The following is a 22,958-nucleotide window of genomic DNA, read 5'->3' as shown; positions in this document are numbered from 1 at the left end:
ACAAAAAATAAACTACCCAGCAGCAGGGTGGGTGCCTTCTGTGGTGGGAGTGCCATCAGCCAGTGTCTTGCAACCCAGGTCCCAGGTGCTGCACACGGAAGAACAGTACTCTTGGTTTGATAACAGCCCTGAATACAAAAGGGTGAGTTAGATGGCAAAAGGCTTCATATCCCTTCCCTATCATGCGCACCCTAGACTCGTTAGAGATGCAGTCCCTGCTGGAAAACACTCCTTGCTCTAACAGTTTAATTAACATAAAAAAACAAAGCATGCTCTCCTCCTTTTATCATTATGCATATTTAGTTGTTAATCTGTTCCTTTCCCCTCCTCCCCACATTATTCTGCAGTAGCTGTTAGTTGCTAAAGAAGCTGAAGAAACAATTAAGATGCTTTCAGAAAAAGCAGATAATTTCTTGCATGCAGTGCTGAGTACCCAGCAGATGTGACTCAAGATGCACACATGCTGTTTTCAGGCAAGCATTCCCAAGGGGTTAGATAAAAATAATAAGGATGAGGGGTTTCAGCAGAAATCAGGTTATTTTTAAGTGGAAGCGCTCTGGGGGGTATTAGCAGAGCTCCCTGAAAATGCCATCATCTTCTTGTGTGTGGGATCCCATGGCATTACTTGTTTGTAATTAAAAAAAAAAAAAAAGCCTGTAGTCAGACTAGACAGGGATTCAGGCAGGAATGCAACAATGGGTTTAAAGCAAATTGTTTTGGTTGTAAGCATCAGACACCACGTGAAGGCGGAACAAATGAGAGAGATGCCTACAGGGAGATCTTCACCCCCCCCCCCCAAAGATAATGGCAAGTCTCAAGAGCCAGAATTTGGCCCAGAAGGTTTCAGCCACCACAATTCAGGCAATGAGGAAACTACAGCAGGAGAAACACTGTGATGGTCTGAAGCCAGGTCTTAGTTGACACAGGGTGTTGCAACTTTACCAGGAAAAACATTTCCTTCCAATATCCCCCTCGCTAATCCATCCCCAGCATCTGTCATCACAGAGAAAAGGGCAGAGGCAGGTGAGCCAGCACGATGCTAAGCAGCTTGCTGAGATAGCTGCAGACGTTTGCTGTATTTTGGCCGTGATGAAGACTGGACAAATGAGGAAAATGTTTTCATTAGCTGCACTCACCTGAAACATAATCAGCAGCCAACTCCCACTTTACAAGGTGACCTGGCAAAGAGGCAAGAAACGAAGTCCAGCAGCAAACAGATTGCAAAGACAAACACACACAATTAAGTTTGTGATGATCCACCATCTTGTATGGCTCCTCAATAGCCAGTGCTATGATTTTCTGTGCTCAGACACACAACTCTCAAGTATTTATACTCTGCCAATATTTTAAGTCATGCCCATAAAGCATATTTGAACAGGATTCAAGTTGATGAAAAGCAAGTCGTTACTTTCAAAGGAGGTTGGTGACCCCGTGAATGGAACTGATGGCTTCAGTCCAGCAGATGACAATCCATTAAATTAAAGAAAAAAATTGCCATTACAATTCTTGGTGCCAGTAAAGGTGTGAAAAAAGATGTGCTCCCTCCAGGATGCGCACAATCATATTTCTGGCAGCTTGAATTGCTGCAGATTTTTTTTTTTATTGCCTTTCCTCTTCACAAAGCATAAAGATATTTAGTCTCTGCTGTTTTCAGTGAAAAGTTTTAGATACACGAAGCTTATGAAGAGACACATCCCACTTGAGCCATATTAAAAACACCTCTTCCTTTCAAGTCATCAACTCTCAAGGAAGGGGAGAAGAAATGAAGAAACATTGAGCCAAAGCCCATAAACAGATTTTTTTTTTTTGTCTCTGCACGAGATGAGCCTGGGAAAAGCAAAACAATCCATCTACCCAAGAGTGGCTTTGCAGGGAAAGGTTAAGGAATATTAACGAGGGATTTAGATCGCACCACTTTACACACATTTATGAGGGAGAAATTCAACACCCAGAAAACAAATTCAGTTCAATTTTTGTTTTTCCCCCTCCCCCAAAGATGACATACCCTTCCATTTGTAAATTACTTTAATTTAAATACTTCCAGGTTAACAAAACATCTTAACTTTGACATGCCCCAAGTTACAAAACAGAAACAAAACCTCTTGACAAAGGGTAAGAAAAAAAAATATCCAAGCCCAAACCTCCTTTCCTAAGCTGGAGTTTATGGTCTGTGAGCTGGCTGCCCTCCAGAGTCTGACACAATGTCTGGAGCACCCAGAGCAGCTGGAATTCATTTTCTTCCTTCAAATCTATGCACTTTCATATGAAGTCGTGTTTTGGCACTGCCGCATAGGAGAGAGTTCAGTGCAAAAAATCTAACCCCAGCCATGTTTCTCTGCAACCCAATGCTTGCTGAGCAAACAACGAAAAAGGAGAAGAGGACAAGGGGAAAAAAAAAAAAAAGAGAAAAGCCCTTTCCCTTCCCCCACACATACACTCACGACTGTACCAAACAGGGGGCTATTCATGGCTGTTCATAAATGGGTCACAAGGAGAAATGTTTGCAGATAAAACCAACACTTTTTTTTCTTTTTTTTTCTTTTTTAAACAAACACCATGGAGGCCTCTGGAAGGAGCTGGGGATGTTCGAGCGTCGAGGTCCTGCTGCTCCCTTCCGCCTCCTGTTAGCGCAGCTCCTGCGGCGCCCCAGGCGCAGCCCCCTCCGGCCGATCACCCCGGGGTCCGGACCCCTCAAGCTGCCTCCTCCGAGCCAGAGCTGCCGCTGGGAGCCCAGCGGGGCCTCACGCTGCACCTCGCCGTGGGTCGGGGGGAGGAGGGAGACGTCCAAGGCGCTCCTGGGCGCTCCCGTCACAAAATGGCACACTGGAGTTTGTGGGAGCCTGTGGCTCGGTCCCCTCGCCATTTGGTCTTTTTCTTCTTCTTCTGGCTTTTCTCCGGGATTTGTTGCCTGTTTTGGGAGGGAGGGAGGAAAGAAAATAAGGTGAGACACAAGCAGCCAGCAGGCTGGCTCAGGTGTTGCCATCCAGAACCCTGGGCAGCCAGCAGAAAGGCACCTTAGGGTGCATATATACATAGCTGTGGTTCTTCACTGAGAGGGTTGTCACGCACTGGGACAGGCTCCCCAGGGACGTAGTCACAGCACCAAGCCTGTCGGAGTTCAAGAAGTGCTTGGACTGTGCACTTAGTCATAGGGTCTGAATTTTTGGGTAGACCTGTGTGGAGCCAGGGGTTGGACTTGATGATCCTTAGGGGTCCCTTCCAACTCAGGACATTCTATGACTCGCTATATTGGCATGTATACTCATCTCCATACACCCTTCCACCACCACCTGGTTTCTCAAACCACACAGGTAGCAGCAACCACCGCCCTTTGTGAGGAAAGAAGCCATAACCAAACATCAAGACTAATGGCAGGGACGTATGTCCTGAGAGGGGACTGCGAGTCCAGCTGTCCTGGGAGAACTGCTGCCTCTCCTCCCCTGCCAGAGTGCTGCTCAGTTCACCTGGGAGGTAGGGATGCTCACCTGGGAAACAGAGCTCATCCACTACACTGCTGCTAGTGCTCATTACGGTAAGGTGGCAAAATTGATACAGGGTGTACAAAGAAACAGACCTTCCTGGAAAGATTTGCTTTCACACAGAATTGCCCCCAGCCAACTGCACTGATGTTGACTTCATAATTTTTTTTTCCCCTTCTCCAAAAAATAGTGTATGCTGCCAAAAAGGTTTTGGCCTTCTCTTGGAAGTTGTGATGAGCACCAGCGCACCAGGAGCAGGATGCAAGCCCTAAGCCTTTGTCTGGGGCTGGCCCCAGGAAGATGCTCCTGGCTGCCTGAAATCAGCCATCAGCAACACACAGCTGCCAGCCCTCCTGCACTGTGCTGCAGCAGCCCCCATCAGTCAGGTGGGTTGTAAGCAACCTCTAAAATACTATTTCCATCTCATCTGATGTTCTGCTGATGGCTTCTCCCTTTTCATTAAAGATGAGATATTGCTCAGTCATGTTGTTTAAAAGAGGCTTGATGGTTAAATGATGACTCAGATCCTCACCTGGTGCTATACAGACACTTCTGCGCCATCAGCTATACCCAGTCTTGTCACGCTGCAATAGTGACAAAAAGTGCACTGGCTTCAGGGGAGCTGTACCTGTTCGCACCAGCCACTCAAGTCAGCCCAGCATTGCAAATTCAACAGAAGAAGGCTTTGTAGTTCAAACACCTGACAGGCAGGCTGTAGACTTGGATTTCATAGCAAGATAAACCATATGAACATAGGCAGCTTCCACAGACTCTGAGTCTAAATAATAAACCTAAGAGCTTGAATAGCTCAACACCAGCCTCTTTTGCTGTGTAATATGTCAGGCACTAAGCTGAGTGTTTAGACCACATTATCTGGAGCAGAATGAGACAAAGTTTGAAGACAAATCATTGTTGCTTTATTTGATGTTTTTCTTACAGCTTCAACTCTCAAATGTTTGCAACAATCTGAAAAAAATCAACTCAACTTTGACTAGCAAGACTTGTTTTCAGCAAGTATGAAGGCTGCTGGCACGAAAAACATGAAACTTAAAAGCTCAGAGTAAGAAAGCAGAAATAAGAAAATACTTCAATTTGAATAAACACTGAGCAGCCACAAGCATTCTTGAATGGTTTTAGAGATCCAGAAAACCACGTACTGCACCCATTCAAGATTTCTGCTGTGATGGTGCTTGTGTATACTCTGCTGCAGCATGAAAAGTTTATTAGGAATTTTTAAAGATCTGTTGGGCAAGCTCTGTCACCCAATCCTTTCTGGATTACTTTCAGACAATAGTTTCTTGGAAAAAAAAAAAACAAACCAAAAAAAAAAAAACACTACATAAAGTGTGTATCAGCCAAGTGCAAGGCACACAAAGTGTGCTAACCCTGAATGAGTCCTCACCCTGCAAACTAACATGGGCTCTCATGAGCTTGTGAATTCATGAAGCACTCCAGGAATAGCATATTTATCAGGGAGTTGTACATTTACATTTTATTTGGTAAAGCTCACTTAGGAAAAAAAAAGCGGTGCTTGGTGGGCGATACCATCTTATGGCTGCAGACAGTTTGCAATGTCCAAAGACCAGGAAAAGCTGCATTGTGGCAAATAACCAGATCACACGATGTCTCTCTGCTCTCCATCTTAGAACCATAGAATCAAGGAATAGCTTGAGCTGGAAGGGACCCACAAGGATCATTGAGTCCAACTCCTGGCTCTGCACAGCACCACCCAAAAATCAAACCATATTTCTGAGAGCATTGTCCAAACACTTCTGGAACTCCAGTAGGGTTGGTGTCATGAACGTAGCCCTGTGGGGCCTGTGCCCGACCACCCTCTGGGTGCAGAACCTTTCCCTAACCCCCAGCCTGACACTCCCCTGTCCCAGCTCCATGCTGTTCCCTCGGGTCCTGTCGCTGTCCCCAGAGAGCAGAGCTCAGTGCCTGCCCCTCCACTCCCCTCCTGAGGGAGCTGCAGGCCGCCATGAGGCCTGCTCTGCTCTGAACACACCAAGGGGCCTCAGCTGCTCCTTGTAAGTCTCAACCACAGTTCAAGCTCTTGTGAACATACATGTTCAGAAGGGGTCTCATACGGCTGGCAACAACTCTTTGTAACTACTTGGGAACTGAGGAACAGATCACCTATTTGCGATGTTATGGAGTGCATTTTCAGGGCTAAAAATTAGTGCTGGATCGTTAAAATTCTCCATCCAGCTTGTGCCTGTCTGAAGCCACATTATATAGAGAAAGCAAACAGCCTTACCATCTTATTTTTGCTGTGTTTCTTTCTTTCCTTTTTTTTTTTTTTTTTTTTTCTTTTCAGAATAGAATAGATTGTGGTAAGAGCTCACTGTAACAAAAAGGAGTATCTGGCCAACTAATGCTGAGTTCCAGAACAGTTGGGAAACAGCTTGGGACATTTCCAACTCAGCTCTGCAGCTCTCCAAAGATTTTCTGCCCCCTGCTTTTCAGATATGTGGGAAGAGTGGGCAGTACCATCTGCTTTTGATGGAGGCTGACTCGAGGCTGTGCTAAGATGTTCACAAGTACAGAGACGTTGTGAATAAATGCCTCATGGTTTAATTGCCGAACAAGGCACTTTGACTGCATGGCAGGGAGGAGCATTATCTCAGCTCAGCACCCTCCCAAAACATGAGAAACGAAGGCCCCAAAAAATCTGGCAGACAACCCATGTCAGAAAAAAACAAATCTTCTCAGAGATGTGAGGTTATCAGCTGAGATGCTGAGATGTGCATGCAGCTCTTTTCCTGCGGGGCAGCCAGGATTTTGGATGGCAGCACCTTGCCGACAGCAGCAGGAACCGGGTTCGCCCGGAGAGCAGGCATTCGCCAAAGCGAACAAAAGCAGCTCGTGCCAAAATTGGGAATAAACCTCTGCTGTCTGAGGAGGAAACCTGTGGCTTCGCCATTAGGTCATGCTGTTTCTCATATAAAATGGCTTAATTTTTTCCATTTAATGAGCAAAAAGTTACCTACAAAATTAGAGCCAGTCCCTTTAACTTAGAGCAACATGAGACCCTGAGATGACAATGCTATGAAAACCCACATTACTAGCCCAAAGCTTTTAATGCTGGCCTTTTAAAGCCGATTATTACAGCAAGTTTTGCTGAGTGACTAACATATTTTTGTCATGGCCACAACTAGTTGTCAAACTGCCTAATACTGATATTTTGCAAAGGCAAACTACTGGTTAGTAACATCTATATGCACATACAAAACAAGGAAGCTTAATAAAACCCAGAAATCCCCCACCTCCAACCAAACCACCACACTCTAGCCCCCAAAAGTCATCTCCTGGCTTCCAAGACCAGGACTCCTGCGTGTCCCATCTACAGGCACTAACTAAGCCAAGTGTTTGCAGCTTACCTTATTACCCTAACGAGATCGTGGAAGGCCTTGTCAACATTTAGAGGTGGGTCCTTGGCACTAGTTTCTATATACGGAATCTGAAGGAGAGAAGTACATGACAAAAGATATTTGTAACAGCTAATATGTTGGGAGCAAACTAGTTTCAAAATGAAAAACCCTACAGGCTAGAGAAATTGGGTGCCTAAGAGACTGGAGAAATACCAGTAAACAAACTGCTGTCATGACACTGCTATCAACACATTCATGCTCACAGAAAGCTCAGATCTGGGGAAGAGTAATCATAGACTTCATGTAGTCAGATGTTCTCTCCCCCTAAGTTGTGCTTGCAGACATGAAAATAGACAAGGGTTGTTGAAAGATGAGCACTTGCCAGGAAGTCTTGGTTGCCACGTTTTATTAGGACTACTGCATGAATATTTCATGACTACAATTCCCCTTCAGTTTAAAATGATCTTCAAAGTCTGACAGACAGATGGGGCCTCCTAGAGCGCTTGTCCAGCACTCTGGCAGATTTATAAAATTGCCTTCTGATAAAGTTTTTGCATACACATCCTTTTCCAAAGCGTGTACCTACAGATGAGTACATTGTGTTGTGTCGTAAGGCCAAGGTGTACTTGTTCCTATAAAAGTGAGCTTCCCTGGGGAGGGGGCATGGGATGGACCTGCCCTGACAAACTCCCATTGTGCCTTGTTTAGAAACACAGCACAGTTTGCCATCTAGGCACAGCAAGCTGCCAAAAGGTCTCAGGCTTGTTTGCCTCTACCTTTCCATTAAGTTCCTCCTATGGGAGTTGCTGCTTCCCCCGGGTATGTTCTGGCATTAGAGGTGATTAGTGGAGTACCACGTGATCTACACCAATCCAAGACCAATTTCTCAGGCTAAACTACAGTATGAATAATGCAGATCTAAGATGGTAGGCCAGATTTATATAGGCTTTACAGCCCTGTAACTTCATTATCTTTAACAAGCCTACTTCTTATGGACACCTGGGTATAATTCCTAATTCCTGACTGCTTTTCCACCCCAAGAGGATGCGCTTTCTTCCCTCATTTTGAACATTCATGTTTCTCATCACTTGCAGACAGCTTGTGCACATGGTTTCATGATGGCCCCAGATCTGCTATAGCCTGGTGTGCTGCAGAGCTTCTAGCTTCCATGATGAACTGACTCCACCCAAAGGGAACTCTATAGCTACTGCTTTGTGGTAGTCGGAAGTGCAATTGTAAATGTTCGATTGTAAGAAAAATACTTTAATTCAGCTCCAAATGAGCAGAGAATTCCATTTTGAATGCCTGTAATGGGACTTACAATGAGCAATTACACAATCCTGCAAACTTACATTATGTTTTGTTGCCATTTCTCTTCCCTGTTCTCTTGTAATTTTCCGTAAATGCATTAGATCAACTTTGTTCGCCACCAAAATCATTGGAAAGGACTCTCTGGGGAAAAACAAACAAACAACAAGAACAATTAATAGCAGACTACAATACAAAACACTGAATATGAGATTCTCTTTCTAATACTGATATCATCGAGCATTTTTGGCTACGACATACCACATAACATATAAAGAAAGATCTTCAAGGCATCAGCCACCAGACTGAGCTACGCATACTATGCACGTTTGTATCATAAAAATTTATCTTGACATTTTGCACACATCCACCCTTATTTGCAGGCACTTCAGGGACTTAAGTGCCATCATTTCTGCAATACTTGATAATAGACTGAAAATCCAACTAGCTAAAGAACTACAAAATTAGTCTGCTGCTATAGAAGGAAATTAACTAAGGCATGGAAGCAGATCTTGAACACGAAAATAGGACTCTTTTATAACAGTTAAGGCATCTCATAACTGCGTATCTTAGCAGCTACTAGTCATTGCCAGGTAAAGAGGTTGGAGGAACTAGTTCATGCCCTGGTAGTGGACAGAACAATGCTCATTCACTGAAAGCACCTATGAAGAAGAAAAGACAGACTTGTGAAGGTGGCACTTAGGGACACATCATATTGGGAAGAAAATGACTGAGGCCAAATGACTCTTGTTACCCCAACACCAACTGAAAGACTGGCAGGGGTAGCTGGGAGGAGGCTGGAGTGAAACAAAGAGCTTCGCTGTGTTTCCAGATGCTGTTACCTACCATCTCCTGCTTCTAATCCCAGAGCAAAAGCCTGGTGAACAACCGCCCTTTTGTACCAAGGACATCTCACTCTGCAATACTGCTTGTTATTTCTTGAACTTTGCCAGGTGCGTAAGTGACTGTCTTCAGACATCACAAGTGAAGAGACCCATTCATCCACAGCATGCCCCGCGTGAGGGCTTCCTGACGAGGCGTGTGGGTCATCCTCTACCCTGGCAGAGTCCTCGTAGCTCTGGTGACTGAACTGAGCCAGTTCATGCTTTGAGAGGTGCTGGCAGTGCAGTTCCATCCCACTCCACCTTCCACACAAGAGCCTCTCCCCCAGCTGCATTACAGAGAGCAAAGCTGTGCTGCGTGGCTTCTACCCACTGCTAGGAAGGAGGAGGTAACTTCTGATCACTGATGTTTATTGCAGCATTATTTAGCTTTAAACACTCTTAAAATAGTTCCAATGTTCTCTGCTGTAACAGAGCTGATTTTACTGGGGTAAGGAGCAGCTGGCCGCACTCACTGCTGCATAAAAGACTTTCCTGGATTTTCAAACAGAGTTTCTGTGTCATTTTTCATCGAGACGATAAGGGCTCCATCTTCTCCCTGGCACACTGCCCCGTTGCTCTGGCTGGAAATACACTGTACTGCACTCTGCATTTTAAATGGTTCTTGCCGTTACTCATTCTGATAATGTGGATTTGATTTAACATTAATACCTGAGCACTGATACATCTTCACTCTGATTATTCTGGAGCAAAATGCTTGCTCGTCTGAATTATTTGATTCCTTTTAGCTTGTGGCACATTGATAAGAGAGGGATTACGTTTGGACAGCATCTCATTTGCCTTGTTTACATCAGGCATAAAACTCTGTGGGGACTTTGTTCCCTGTTGTGAGCTGGACGATTACTAGTTTGACAAAGCTACTATAGTTGGAAGTTTTACTGTAATTAAGGTTATGGAAAGAAAGGGGACAGAGGCTTTGAACAGCTCTGCTAAAGCAGCAGCCTGCAATTCCTTTGGATTTTGAACCCTCAAAACTGGCTGCTGGTTTGAAAATTGGGTGATGTCCTGCTCCTAGCTAAGCACAGGCCTGGCAGGACTGTTTCTTTTTTTGTGCTGTTTAGCAAATCACAGCAATATGAACAATCTCAGGCTCTGGATGAAGTGTTACTCCTGGTGTTATGCACTCCAGCGCGGGGAAACAAAAGCAGTTTCACTTCCTGGTTCTCACACGCCGCCACTGTGTTCGTACGGCACAAGAAGGGGTAGAAGTTTCAGTCCAGAGCAAAACAATGAACGCCACATCTTATTTTCATGAAGCTAAATTAAATAAAAACAACGTCTGTTTGTAGCAGGTTAGAGGAAACACTGTCCTGTCTTCCTCAGCTCTCCGAAACAGGCTGAATTTGCCCTAAGCTAAGTTGGCAGTGAAGGAAACGCCATTGTTATCCGAGAGGCAGGCTGAGTGACTGACGTTTTTGTTCATTTAGATGAAATCAAAGGGTGGATTTTCCTTTACTTTTCACTCTCGTGGGCTCTGCTTTGGATGCTTTACTGGAAGAGCTGTCAGCTGTGAACCTCACATGATACGTGTCCACCCTTCCTGTGGGGAAGTTATTCAGAACTGCAAAAGGAAGCCAGCAACGAGGCCTGAACCCTCTGGTGGCTTTTCTTGATGACTTCCATAATTAAAAGCCATTATGAGTGGAAAAAACTAAGTGTTTCAAAGCTGCAGACATATAAGAGCTTAATTCACACTCCACCCAGTGCGAAAGGACTCATCATCTCTCGAAGCAGGATGGGAAGAGGGAGTTATCTGCAAGATAAAGCCCTGGCAGCTTCCTTTAAGTCTGCCAGGATGCAATCGCTCACCACGATTAAGCCCGCAGCGCTACCTTCTCCCACGCGCGCATAAGGAGAGGAGCAGGCAACCTGTCTTGCTTTTACCCACTCACACAGAGATGTTTTATTCATCGCTGCATAGTAAGATGAGTTAACTGCATTAAAGCCTTTTTAAGGAATAGAGTTCTTCCCAACCTGAGGTGTTTTCCTCTTCAAGGCACTTGCTTCCAGGCCCTTATCATGTAGGACCTCTTAGGGTTTGTTAGCTCCATTCCGGCTGGAGCTTCTCCCTTCCAAAACCATTTTCACTTCGTCATAGGACTCACTGAGCTTTTCCACATTGAAAACACCAACTACGTGCTTATCAGAAGAGGTAAATTATTTCTCATTCCCCTCATGCAGATCTACAAACCTACACGGAGCACACAAGGAATGACTCTGGGACATGCAGGAGGTCACAAGTGGGGAGGACATGCAGCCACCCCTGGCACAGCCTGCAGCGGGGTTGGGGAGCGCCAGCACCCACCTGTCTTTGACTCTGAGGATCAGCTGGTGGAAGCGGTCCACGTGCTCGAAGCTGGCCTTGTCTGTCACAGAGTAGACTATAAGGAAGCCATCTCCAGTCCTCATGTACTGCTCCCGCATCGCACTGAACTCCTCTTGGCCTGCGGTATCCAGAACTAGGACAAAAGAGATGAAGGTTTTTAGTTACTGTGTGAAACTGCAGCTATCGCTGCTGTGTGCCCAGCCCTTCCACCTCTGCTGGGCTTGGTCCTCTCAAAGGCTGCGAGATTTCATGAAAGCAAGTTGGAGGGACAAGGGGATGGAGAAGACTATAGGGATCTTATTTTCCTTCAAAATATCAAATGTTATTGAACCTAGGGAGATTCTCCTCTGCCAAGACATGGCTCAATACATTTTGAAGAGCTCCATCTCCTCCTCCTCTTCCAGATCTCTCAGATCCCTGCATGGAAAAATCCAAGACTGGAAGAGCAAGTAAATGGCAATTTAAATGTCAGGGACAATTTGCAGACTGGTGCAGCAGAGCTAGGAGATAACCCAGAGTGATAGCTGTGAGTATCTTCCCTCTCTCAGTGCCTGGATATTATTTGTACACAATTATGCGCTTTCAGAGCAAGATGGTACAGCCTTGAACTCCCCTACAGACATCGTCGCAAGTCATGTTTTGATATTCAGAAGAGTTATAACAGGCAGAAAAGCTTTAAGTGACTTGTGTATCATACTCAGCAGTCATGTTGCTGTGTGTGGGCTTGCATTCCTGGGCAGCCAATAACAATGCTTAGATCCATGCTCAAATCCCCTAGAACATCTCTGGCTGTGGCAGCAACCCAGCTGCTGCTCCCCAAGAGTAATCTCCTCTCCTGTGCGGCCAGAACCTACTGGCTCTCTGGCACTTCACCTCCCAGGCTGTCCTATCAGCTACTTCTTGAACCACATCTAGAAGCCCTACACCTGCCTTCTGGGTAAACACCCCACAGTGATGCACATTAGCACTGCCAGTTCTCAGGCTCCAGCTCAGTATGCTGCCACAATTTTGGCCGGCAGGAGGAAGGTATGAAAGGGGTTCAGCAGTTTAGGCTACCAACAAAAATTAGGGGTGAGTTCAAAACGCATTGGCTGCTCTGAAGTCATTGTCCACGTGCATCGCTGTACCTTAGAGGCAAACGCAAGACCTCTGTGAAGATTAGGAATGTTTTCACATCCCAGCCAACTGTGCAGGGTGGGAAATCTGTTTCCACCTCCGCTGTACAGCCACACTGTTAGCATCTGCTGCCCACAAGTGACAGGGAAAGCCCTGGGCACTGCTGGATGGAGACAGTGGCAGGTTCATATTGCTGACAGAGCAGCAGGGCTCGATACGGGTTTTTCTAGTCCAAGCAGGCCCACGGTCCTAGCGAGATGCTCCCTGCAGGGTAAGTACTCCAGCTGTCCCGATTTCCAGATGAAGCTAGGATAAAGCCCACTTCACTGCCAGCATTACTTGCTGAATCAGCAGGGCTGGCCACACAGGGACACGCTCAACACGCTGCACATCACAGCATGCCCCAAGACCTGCCTGCACCTTTCTTCTGTGGCTGGAGGAAAGGCAGCTGTGCTGGAGGAGATATTTGTTGATAGTAGACCCTTTAAAGATCCTCAGCCGTATTCATTTGCCTCCCCTCCCTGGCCTTGACTGGCTGTTTCCAGAAACCTGTATGATGAAAAGAGCTTCTAGGCTTTCACAGAGACTCTGAGATTTAGGCTTGCTTGCTGAGAAGCTGGAACTTGCTAGAAAGTCACGGGTGTCCTTTCATAGCCTTTTATCCCACCTCCCTCCCCTGAGTCTAGGAAACAAGGGTCTCAGCTCAAAGGCGGCCAGGCTACTTGTAAGGACCATACAAAAAAAAAGGAAAAACAAGAAAGGAGGAAAATAAAGATAAAAGGAAAAAAAGAAAAACAACCCAATGACACTGCATGCACTGGTGAATTTCTATGCCCTGGGCAGAAGAGCTTCCATGGAATAAGGCCAGGACTGTGTGGCTGAGACGGAAAAGGAAATTAATCCTTCCTATCCACCCGACCTGTAAGGAGAGGTTGGGCTGCCCTCAGCTGACTTCTGCACCAGCTGGAAGCGATGTCAGGGCAAGGCTGAGAGCCGACAGCCCGTGTACGTATGCACAAACACACACACACACACACTCCCTTCCCCTCTCGCACACCCAACCTGTGGGGTGCAGCGGGCTGGGCTCTCCTGCCCGTCCTCCCCCTGGCACAGGGCAGGTGCCCAAGCACAAGCCAAGGGCAAGAAGGTGGAGAGGGATGTGCCGCATCCTGCATGGCAATTTGCTTAGAGACTTCCCCTCGCCCCGACACATTTGCAAACCTCCTGCGAGGAGCATCCAGCCCCCCTCTTGCTGTTGTACCCACCGATCCATGCCCAGCTGCTGGCCCCTCCAAAGCCCTGCTGTCCCCCAGGAGAGGGCAGGGATGGAGCCTTGGTGGCTGTGGGGATCCCCAGTGAGCAGCCAGGGGTTAGGCTCCTGCCACTCCTACCTCTCCTGGATCTTGGCCATGGCATCACACTAAACATAGGCAGGGCTGCTGTGTCAGCAGCTACTATTTACAGGGAATTCACTTGCAGCATTCATAGAAAGAAGAGCAAGTCCAGGCAGCATTTAAAATGGCACTTCGGAAATCCATGCAAGAAGACACAGTGGTGAAAATTACATCCAATAGGTTATTCATACAAAGTCAAGGGTCACGTGGTTGGCCAGAAGTCCTTGTTTTAACTTGAAATGTGCTCTTCTTAGAGACAGCCACCTTATCCTAATGGGTCTGTGCTGCACAAATTGTGAAAAAACAGAGTGAAAGTCTGATTGGTATCCTTTTGTAGGCAGAACTGGGACACATCCTGGAAAGCACCAGCTCCAAATAAGGGCCAGATGCAAGCAGCTTTGCCTCTAGTGCGATGTCTTGGCACAAAAGCTTCAGCAGGACCGCTGCATACAGAAATCTGCATAAAGAAATGAGGAAACAAGCAGAAGTCTTGGAAAGGTGAAACTGGGGAGGTGATTTGCTTCCCAGCTGAGTGAGGAACATTCACATCCTTATAATCCCAGTTTCTGCAAACAGGATGCCCAAAAGACCCAGAAATAATCATGAACAGAGGAGAACTGTGAGCTCGCTTCCCCTGGTACTCTTTAAAATCAGCAGTTGCCTCTTACTGGCAGTTGCCACCCTGGCAGCACATAAAAGCCCATGTGGAAATAAGGCTGGAAGAAAGCTCAGCGGGTTTCCCCTACCTCATTCTTCCAAGAACTGAAGTCAAATTCATAGATTGCTGTCAGAAGTCCCTCTCCCGGTGCTGCACAAACTTGGTGTAGTTCCCACAAACTTGACCAAAGAGGAAGCAAGGAGGAGCACTAACGAAAGCCTCGGGGTGAGCAGTGAGAAGCCAACGACTGTGTCGGAAGTAGGAAGGGACATCCAAAGGCAGCTGTGCAAAAGGCATTTCACAGACCTACCATGCAAATCAGCTGGAGAATAAACTAAGAGCAATGAGGCTGTGAGAGCCCAGCATGAGGTCTCCTTGCTTTGAGGATGAGAGGTTGCTAAGCAAAGAGGTGGCCTTTTCTGCCTTCCAGTAGATGTGACCACAACTGTTAGGATGAGCTCTGTGTTAACGGGGTCCTTAGAGCTTTACACACCACTTTCCTGTGAGTCCTGATGGATTAGGCAAGAGGGTAGCTGTTCAGAGAAAGCACTTCTGAGCAGACTTGGGAGCCTGGGAGGCTCTATGGCCCAAAATAAAAGCATTCAGTGCGTCCAGGTGCCTTCTGTGTGGCAGGACCTCTATAACGAGGTATGCTCCGAGTGCCCATCCAGAGACACAGGCATGTACACCTAAGCCAAGGGCAGAGACATACGGACTACGTGAAATCCAAGATATGGCACTGCTTTTTCTAGAGCCTAGGCTGGATTCACTGCAGACTCAAAAACAGCATTCCCAGCCTTGAGGGAGCTCAGATCTGGTTGTGTGAGAGAGCTCTTCTTTTTCCATGCCTAGGCAGATCTGCCTCCTATGCCTTTACCTGCATATTACCAGGCAGTTAGACAGATCAACACAAGAATTTCTCCACTCTCTGTGGCACCTCAGGGACCAGAAGATGACCAGACAAGCAGCTTAAAGCCATTTTCTGTCCTTCATACCAAATCAGACACCAATGGCATTTGCACATTGCAGCAGCCGGTCCTGAGAGCAGCTCTCACAGCACCCTGCCTTCCAGAAGAAGGCACCACAAAGCTCATCTCTGTTTGTGCTCACGTTCATTTCTTGCTCAGAAAGGCAAGCACAATGTGTATGACCTGATTTTTGCAAGCAGTGCAGTGGCATCCCTTTGGCTACCTACATGCAGCACGTGTGCAAGCCCTGAAGAGGCTGAACGGGTCTGCAGGCAGACGGGAACCTGGGATCACAGTGCCAGGGAGAGAAGCAGCAACAAGAAGACTGACTCCAGGCACTTTGTGCCTCTTCAACTTCTTAATGCAAAATACAGAAAGTCCCTGGAGCAGAGAGCAGAGCTAGGAATGTGGCACTGTCAGGGGAGCGCTGTCATCATGGGCTACGGAGCCAGACTCCTCTTGGCACTTCTGAGTCTTGCTTTTTTCTCTGCACAGCAGCTCTGCTTCAAAGGTGGGGCCAGAGAGCCTCCATTCCCAGCTACCCCACAGCTTCATAGTTAAGGTCAAGGGAAAGCCTAACTTGAATTGACAAGGCAAACGAAACAGTCTCAGGCTGAGGAAAACCACGTCCAGTCTTCATCCTCCCTCCATCAGCAGGATATGGGCAGCCCCCATGACCCCATTTACTTCAGCTGAGGAACTGGTATTTTGGGTGTTGAGCAGATGGAGCACAGGGACCAGCTTGCATTTTGTATTCCTACACCCCAAATCACCCTGCAGAGATATGGAAGGTGCCCACGCTGTGAGCAAGAAGAGGCAAGTGATTTGCTTGGTCACTCTGTCACTGGCCTGCCCAGATATGGCCACGCTGCCCCTGGCATGAAAGCTTTTCACAGGGAAAAACACGTGATGGGAAAACAATGGGGCTTTACAAGCCCTTCTGTGCCCTAACTAAATACACAGATGTTATAACACGGAAAACCCGAGTACTTGAATTCTTGCCCTTTCTTTAAGGAAAAAGAAGAGCCTTCAGACGACAGGCTTCCACATCAATACACAAAATAAAGATGTGAACTCTTAAAGGAGCTCATTTTCTAACAAAGGGCAATTATTCAAAGCTTTCTGTTTTCTGTGTTGCAACATCAAAATTTTCCTGGCAGGAAAAAAATCCCCACAACCCAAGACAAAAAAAAAAAAAAGCTTTCAAGGTTGCAAAATCCAAGCTATTAAGGGAGGGAAAATACTGTACACACGAAGAATTAAAAAGAATGAAAGTATAAACGATTTATTTCAATGACACTACCCAAAGTTAAAAAAAAAAAAAAAACAAACAAGAAAGAAGAGCTGCAAAGCAACCATTCTGCCTGCAAGTCTCAAGTGACCTTTGATCTCCCTTTGGTCTCCTGGCTGAATTGTTCCCAAGCTTCCTGAAGAGAAAAGCAGACGGCCTGTCTTGAGATGAGTAGCAGCAAAAACCCTCTGCAGAAAGAAATGCATGGGAGACGTGGCTCTTGCCACTCTGGGCAGGGAGTGAGAGCCCAGCAGGAGCCCACTTGCTGCTATTCCACAGTGATGCACCAGGACCGGGCAAGTCCAGCCTGATTCAAGAGCATCCAGGGGTTGAGATGGAGAACTGTGGGAAGGAGGAGAAATAAAACCAAGAAGTAAGAAGTAAAACAAACACTCAGCAGTAGGAATACAACTTACGGGCAGTGGGAGTTTTGTCTCAGTGATGCTGGTGGAAGGACAGAAGAGACCACAACCTCATTTTGCCCAGTACATGAGCACAATTCCTTCCTTCACTGGTATCAACAGGCTACTGACAGCTAAGGGGTTAGCCCAATTCATCACCATGCCTAAGCCATGTGTTTGTGGTCATCTCTTCCTCTTCTCTTCACCACCATTTTTTAAATCTGTGTTTGGTTTATGAGCTATAAGGAATTTTGAACCATTGGGAAGTTTTGCCGTACTGAGACACCACTTTTGGTTTCACACCCAGATTAATAATTCCAGACTGGCACTTTACAGCCACGTCAAAAAACAATCCTCTGCTAATTGCCACGTTAGCCTGCATGCAGAAAGAAGCATGCAAAATTAATGATAGCAACTCGATTGGAGCAACAGTTAATCAAAGCATATTAACCCTGGTCCCCACTTAATTTTGACCTGATGTGCCTACACAGCACCTGCGTGTGAATGCATTTAACCAAGCACATCACCGTGCTGATTTCAGTATGAACAGCAGGGAGTAAATGAAGATAACACATGCAGAGAAAATCAGAGGCTGATCTGAAAGCCTCATTGGGGAGGCAGCAACCTAAAAACAGGGGCTAGCCACAAATGGTGCATCCCTTATCCAAGTTAACTGCCCTCTTCTACTCTATGACACTTGTCCTCCAAACACTGGATCTCAGAAAACTGGCATAAGGCCACCAATAAAGTATTCTGGCACTCAGCACCCAGGGTACTGTTGGACTTGAACACATCAAGTATACATCTCACAATCATTGACTCTTTAATAAGAACATAGATAGAGACCTGCCCATGCCAGAGAGCAAATACATAAAAGAAGAGCTTGGACTCAGGCTTGTCTCCAATGTCTAAGATCTGAAAAAAAAGCAATTACATCTACTTTCAGTGAGAGTTTTCAGCAAAGGGAAAACAAAAAAAACAGTCAAGCACTACATCACACTGCCAGTTAGTGCTATCAAATAAATGTGGGTGGAGGTCTTCATGGAGGGAAGCCAAATGCTTTATGCAAGCTGGCTAGCACAAGTTTTTTTTTTTCTAAACATAATGCTGGTGCAGATATTACATGCTAGAGATGCTTTGTACAGAACTGCTCAGGCAACAGCCTGGAAGAGGGTGGGCTATATTTTTATTAAGTTGTTGGGTGCCAACATATATTTTATTTTTAAACAATTTCTGCGCACTTAAACTTATGAAGCCCCTCACACAGTTGGTAGTCTCAACTTCTAGAACTAGTTCTTATTTTGGAGGTAGGCAGGGTGAGGCAAACAGGCTTTTGTTTATTCCCTTCCTCCCCCTACCAACAAGCACTGAGAAAAAAAAAAGCTGCCCCACACATCAGCTTGTAAAGAATTTAGCCATAAAAGATAACTAGAAGTCCAGAATTTATCATGATGCATCTTTACCCTTCCTATCACGACTGTCCCTAATTTCATGCCTTAAGTGATTCATGCAACCATGTGTTACCACAAGAACAGCTGTTCAAGTATATGGCAATCTCTGAGAATGTCCTAGATCCAAAAAGCCCATGACACAAAGCTGTGGCATAAGACATGTGACAGTCAGTCTTTATGCCCCATTTCTACTGTGAAGATGGTAAAGGCTTACGTGTGTCCATACAAGAATATTGCTGTTATTCTAAAATTCTGATTGTTCAAAAAATTTCAAGAGGCAGGAAAGAGAGAGAAGCTGCAGCTCCACCTCTGTGGGTGCAAGAACTCTGAAATTCAGGGATTCCCTGCATGCCATCAAAAGGCACAGATGAATTTGGTTGAGCCCAAGTACAGCCACTGAACCTCATTTGAGCAAATATAAAAAGGCTTTTACATGAAAACGTATGGTTAAGTTCCTACTTGTTGGAAAACCACCTCTTTCCCCAGGTCAGATTTTGATTTTCCTTCTGAATAAACAACGATATCAGGTGTTTAGTGAAGGATGCTTTGTCTTCTAAATAATTTACAAAAAAACAGACTGTTTCAGACATCAATGTGCACAACAGCTGATGCTATTATATCAGACCATGGCAAATACCAGCAAAGATAAAGGCTGCTCATTTTAGAGGGTTGGACTATGGACTAACAAGCAATACATGGGAGAGAATGAATTTCATTTACAACAGTATCTTTAACTTTTTTAATGTAACACTGGTATTTAAAACACAAATTTACACAGGTACGTTATGGGACAGATAACTGAAAGCAAGGATCTCAAGTATCTCTGATATAAGTGACACCATGACAAAAGTTGGCAAGATTAAAGTATGTTTAGAAATACTGAGGTAAAGCTTTTTTTTTTTTTTTTTTTTAAGACCTTGGGGGCCATCTCTACTTACTAAATTGCATCTGATATTTGATATTTCCTTAAAACTAAGACCTCAGTCAGACCAAACTTACAGCCTTCATGGTAAAGCCTGAAACCCTCCATGTTCCATCACTGATGCCAACTTCCAGTTTTTGACCCTGCACACCAATTTTGTGAATGCTGAGACACCAAAGATCTTGAATGCTTTCACAACAAGAGGCCAGAGGTAGAAGCTTACTGCAAGTCAGACTGAATTTGGTTCAGTTCTGTCAGTGGCCATATACATGCGCTTAGGAAACTAATGTACAAAATATTTGTTTGCTTTATGTACAACCTAATCATCATGTAAAGCCAAACAAAACTTGTAGCATTAAGATTGCCCTTAGAGCTCTGGTCAGTCTGTCTCTTGCATGACAGACTGAAGAGTTGCAGTTTTAGGTAATAGAAGGCTTCTTTCTCACATGCAAAAATCAAGTGTTTTGTTTTTTCTTTCTTGTCCCCCTCCCCCTTTTCTTCAGAGAACTAAAAAAATCTTGGTTACATCAGCTCTCCTATCTTCTACCCAACATGTATTTAAATAAAACAGGTAACTAGATATGAGAACGTCATGCCTGAATGATGGGAATTGAGAGGTGCTACAATTCTTCACTGTCAACAGATGACAGTTTTGATTAAGTGATCCTTCTGGTTATAACCCTCATTCAGATACCCTCTTACTGGTATTTCCCAGGGGATGAGCCTAACCACAACGAAACATCAATATCCCTGTGGTATAATTCTGCCACCAGGGATGCCTACCCCAAATGCCATTTGCAGCATGGTGTAACCATGCCCAGACACCTTAGAACTCCATGTTGTGGAGTTCACAGTCGGCAGAGCTGTGGGGAGCTTGTCTTTGAGTGGCATAGCCAGCTACAGCACATCTTCATGCAAACAGCGTAGACACTATGTTAACAGGAAAGGGGGGAGTTTCTCAGCACACAGGTGCAGCAGTTCATCATTACTCAAGAGGAAACAGATTTAACTAGAAGTGATATGCTACTTTTCTTCTTCCTAGTGCTGTTGAAGCATAGCATCCTCCTTAAAGACTGTGTAGGCCAGCTATGCTAGGAGGTTGCCACAGTGGCTCACAGACTGTCCATGCAACCCTATTAAACACTCCTTGCTAAATGCAGAGGACTGAAATAGGCACCCCTTTGTCATTTTGAAGGCTGCCAATACACCACAAATCCAAGTAGCCTGAAAACCACCATACAAAATGATCTACACACATGTAAGAAACCCACAAGGTTTTCATGCTCTTCAAAAAACATTTCTGCACAGAACTGGAACCAGAAGCTTTGCTGAAGGTCAGTTACTGCTGCTCACAGGAGAGCTGGCAGTAAGATTCCTGGCAGCCCACAGCATGGGAGGGACACAAAAGTACAATATGCTGTGGAAGACATTGAGGTCTACCTGTGCCCATATTCAGCTAGAATGGAAAAGGAGCCATGAGAGTAGCTTGCTCACCATCAAGGATTGCCCACTGGCCATCTATTTCTGTGTGCTTCAGGTAGGAGTCTTCAATAGTTGGGTCGTAGTCTGGCACAAAAATCTTCTGGAAAAATTGAATGGTGAGAGCGCTCTTCCCCACGCCACCATCTCCAACCACCACCAGCTTGTACGTGGGGAGGTTTTCGCTGGGAACGGCACTTGTAGCCATGCTTCCAGGGTGCTAAACCTGCTGGAGAAAGAGACCACCTCTGATCACTCATTAGCAACAAAGAGGGAAACATGCACAAGGCAACTTTTACCTGGTACCTGAGAAGTGAGGATGAACTCCACAACAGGGCACCAGGGGATCTTCTCAGCATTATCTCCTCCATACCCAAATCCAAATTCAAGGTCCTTTTGGCCCTGAGCAGGGCACCTGCCCTCCCCAACAGCTTTGTCATACCCCAGACATGCAGACAGCCCCACTGCTGTGGCTCGTTTACTCCTTCTCCTGTCTAAAGGGATGACTAATTGCCACCAAATGCCTGTGTGCAAGTTTTATCATCTGAGTACCTTTCCTATAGGGCCCAGGCCCACACACCTGTGCCAAAATCATCCTGGGTCAACACAGATGTTGAGTTTCAGATAATTTCCAGTTGCCAGTGACCAAATTCCACTGAGAAACTAGGGCTGTGCTCTTCTTCACTGCTTAAGCCATGGCACAGCAACCACCAGCCAGAGCTCACAGAGCTGTGGTGGTGTAGGAAGCGAGGGTTAGAGGCCTGGCCCCGCTGACAGAAAAATGCCCTTAGCTGCTCTCTTCTCTCTCAGCCTCAAGTCTGAGAAATAAAAACAAGAAACACACAGAGGGCAGCAGGCCAGGAACTACAGGTGTTTTTTGTTTTGCTCTTTTTAAAAAACTGCCCTGGCAGGAAGGCTGGTTTTGTGGCTATGACACAGCCATGGGAGTCAGGAGATCAGCTTCCCCTGCTGTGTGGCCACACTGCTCCTGTCCCCTGGGGCGACCGCAGAGGAACTGATTCTTCAAGACAGAAGGCAAATTCACTGGGTGCAACTGGACAACAGCACACTCATGTGTGCGCAACTGTGCAGAGAAAGGAGAAGAGGCAGCCACCTGCTGCACTGCCTGCTGTAACACTCACACAGCACAGCAGCCGCTTTGGATGAGGCATCTGCAAGACGAAGCCAACCACCGGCACCTGCTCTGATCCATTTGGCCTTGCTTTGTCACCCTTGGCTTTGCACTGCCGGCTCTCACATGGGTCAGGGATGACTGGGGGGGTTGACAAGGACTATTTCAGACACCCAGCCCTTGTGACAGGGCATGCCTGAACAGAGCAGGGCCCAGCTGCGAAACTCAGCCTCCCTGGGTGAGCTGCAAAAGCAAGTGCTTGCTTAGACAGAGCTGCCTGGTCCCTGGCCCTCACTGCTCTTTGAAGGAGTGCGCAACTCATTAACATATTAAATGGGATAATGGGGAAAAAATAATAACAGTCAGAATTGACTGTGCTGGACAGAGTGCTTCACAGCCCCATAAACTGTCAGTGGGGATACAGATCTGGATGCTAAGCCTCCAAAAGCTCGTGTCTCAATAACTGCAGGGTGGGGGGGTTCTAAATTAAGAAGAGTACTGCCCAGCTTTTTCATTCTGAGATCACAGAGTGGTGCTGATGCACTCGTTGCTGCAGGCTGGCCTGGCTCATGCTCAGGAGCTGAGACTGCACGGCACAAGCTGAGCCACCGACCAGTAATGTTTTATTTCAACCTATAGTATAGGAAAAGAAACTTCTGGAAGTCCTTTCAATTTGATATTTTTTTTCAAACAAAACACTGATTCTTCATTTGCAAATAGGGTCATAAACCAACTTGGACTATTTTTCAAACAGTTA

At 46.0% G+C, this 22,958-nt stretch overlaps 1 protein-coding gene across 9 annotated transcripts in view; it reads right to left on the bottom strand.

Moving 5' to 3' along the window:
- Positions 1–2,007: 2,007 nt before the first annotated feature.
- Positions 2,008–22,958, bottom strand: part of MRAS (muscle RAS oncogene homolog) — a 40,807-nt gene continuing 19,856 nt past the window's right edge. For 6 of the 9 annotated variants that reach the window (XM_038182225.2, XM_027461405.3, XM_027461404.3 and 3 more), the window contains 5 exons: positions 21,085–21,298; positions 11,369–11,522; positions 8,206–8,305; positions 6,863–6,942; positions 2,008–2,908 (listed from right to left, as the gene is read on the bottom strand). In XM_038182225.2, coding sequence (XP_038038153.1) covers positions 2,809–2,908; positions 6,863–6,942; positions 8,206–8,305; positions 11,369–11,522; positions 21,085–21,277 — 627 coding nt within the window. In that variant the 5' untranslated portion in view covers positions 21,278–21,298 and the 3' untranslated portion in view covers positions 2,008–2,808. The remainder of the gene's footprint in view (positions 2,909–6,862; positions 6,943–8,205; positions 8,306–11,368; positions 11,523–21,084; positions 21,299–22,958) is intronic. The other 3 variants (XM_072040752.1, XM_027461403.3, XM_072040753.1) reach the window with 2 other exon arrangements.

The sequence above is a fragment of the Anas platyrhynchos genome, chromosome 7 (assembly GCF_047663525.1).
Source record: "Anas platyrhynchos isolate ZD024472 breed Pekin duck chromosome 7, IASCAAS_PekinDuck_T2T, whole genome shotgun sequence".
Taxonomy (NCBI): domain Eukaryota; kingdom Metazoa; phylum Chordata; class Aves; order Anseriformes; family Anatidae; genus Anas; species Anas platyrhynchos.
The sequence above is the reverse complement of the archived record's forward strand: the minus strand, read 5'-3'. Positions and strand labels throughout refer to the sequence as shown.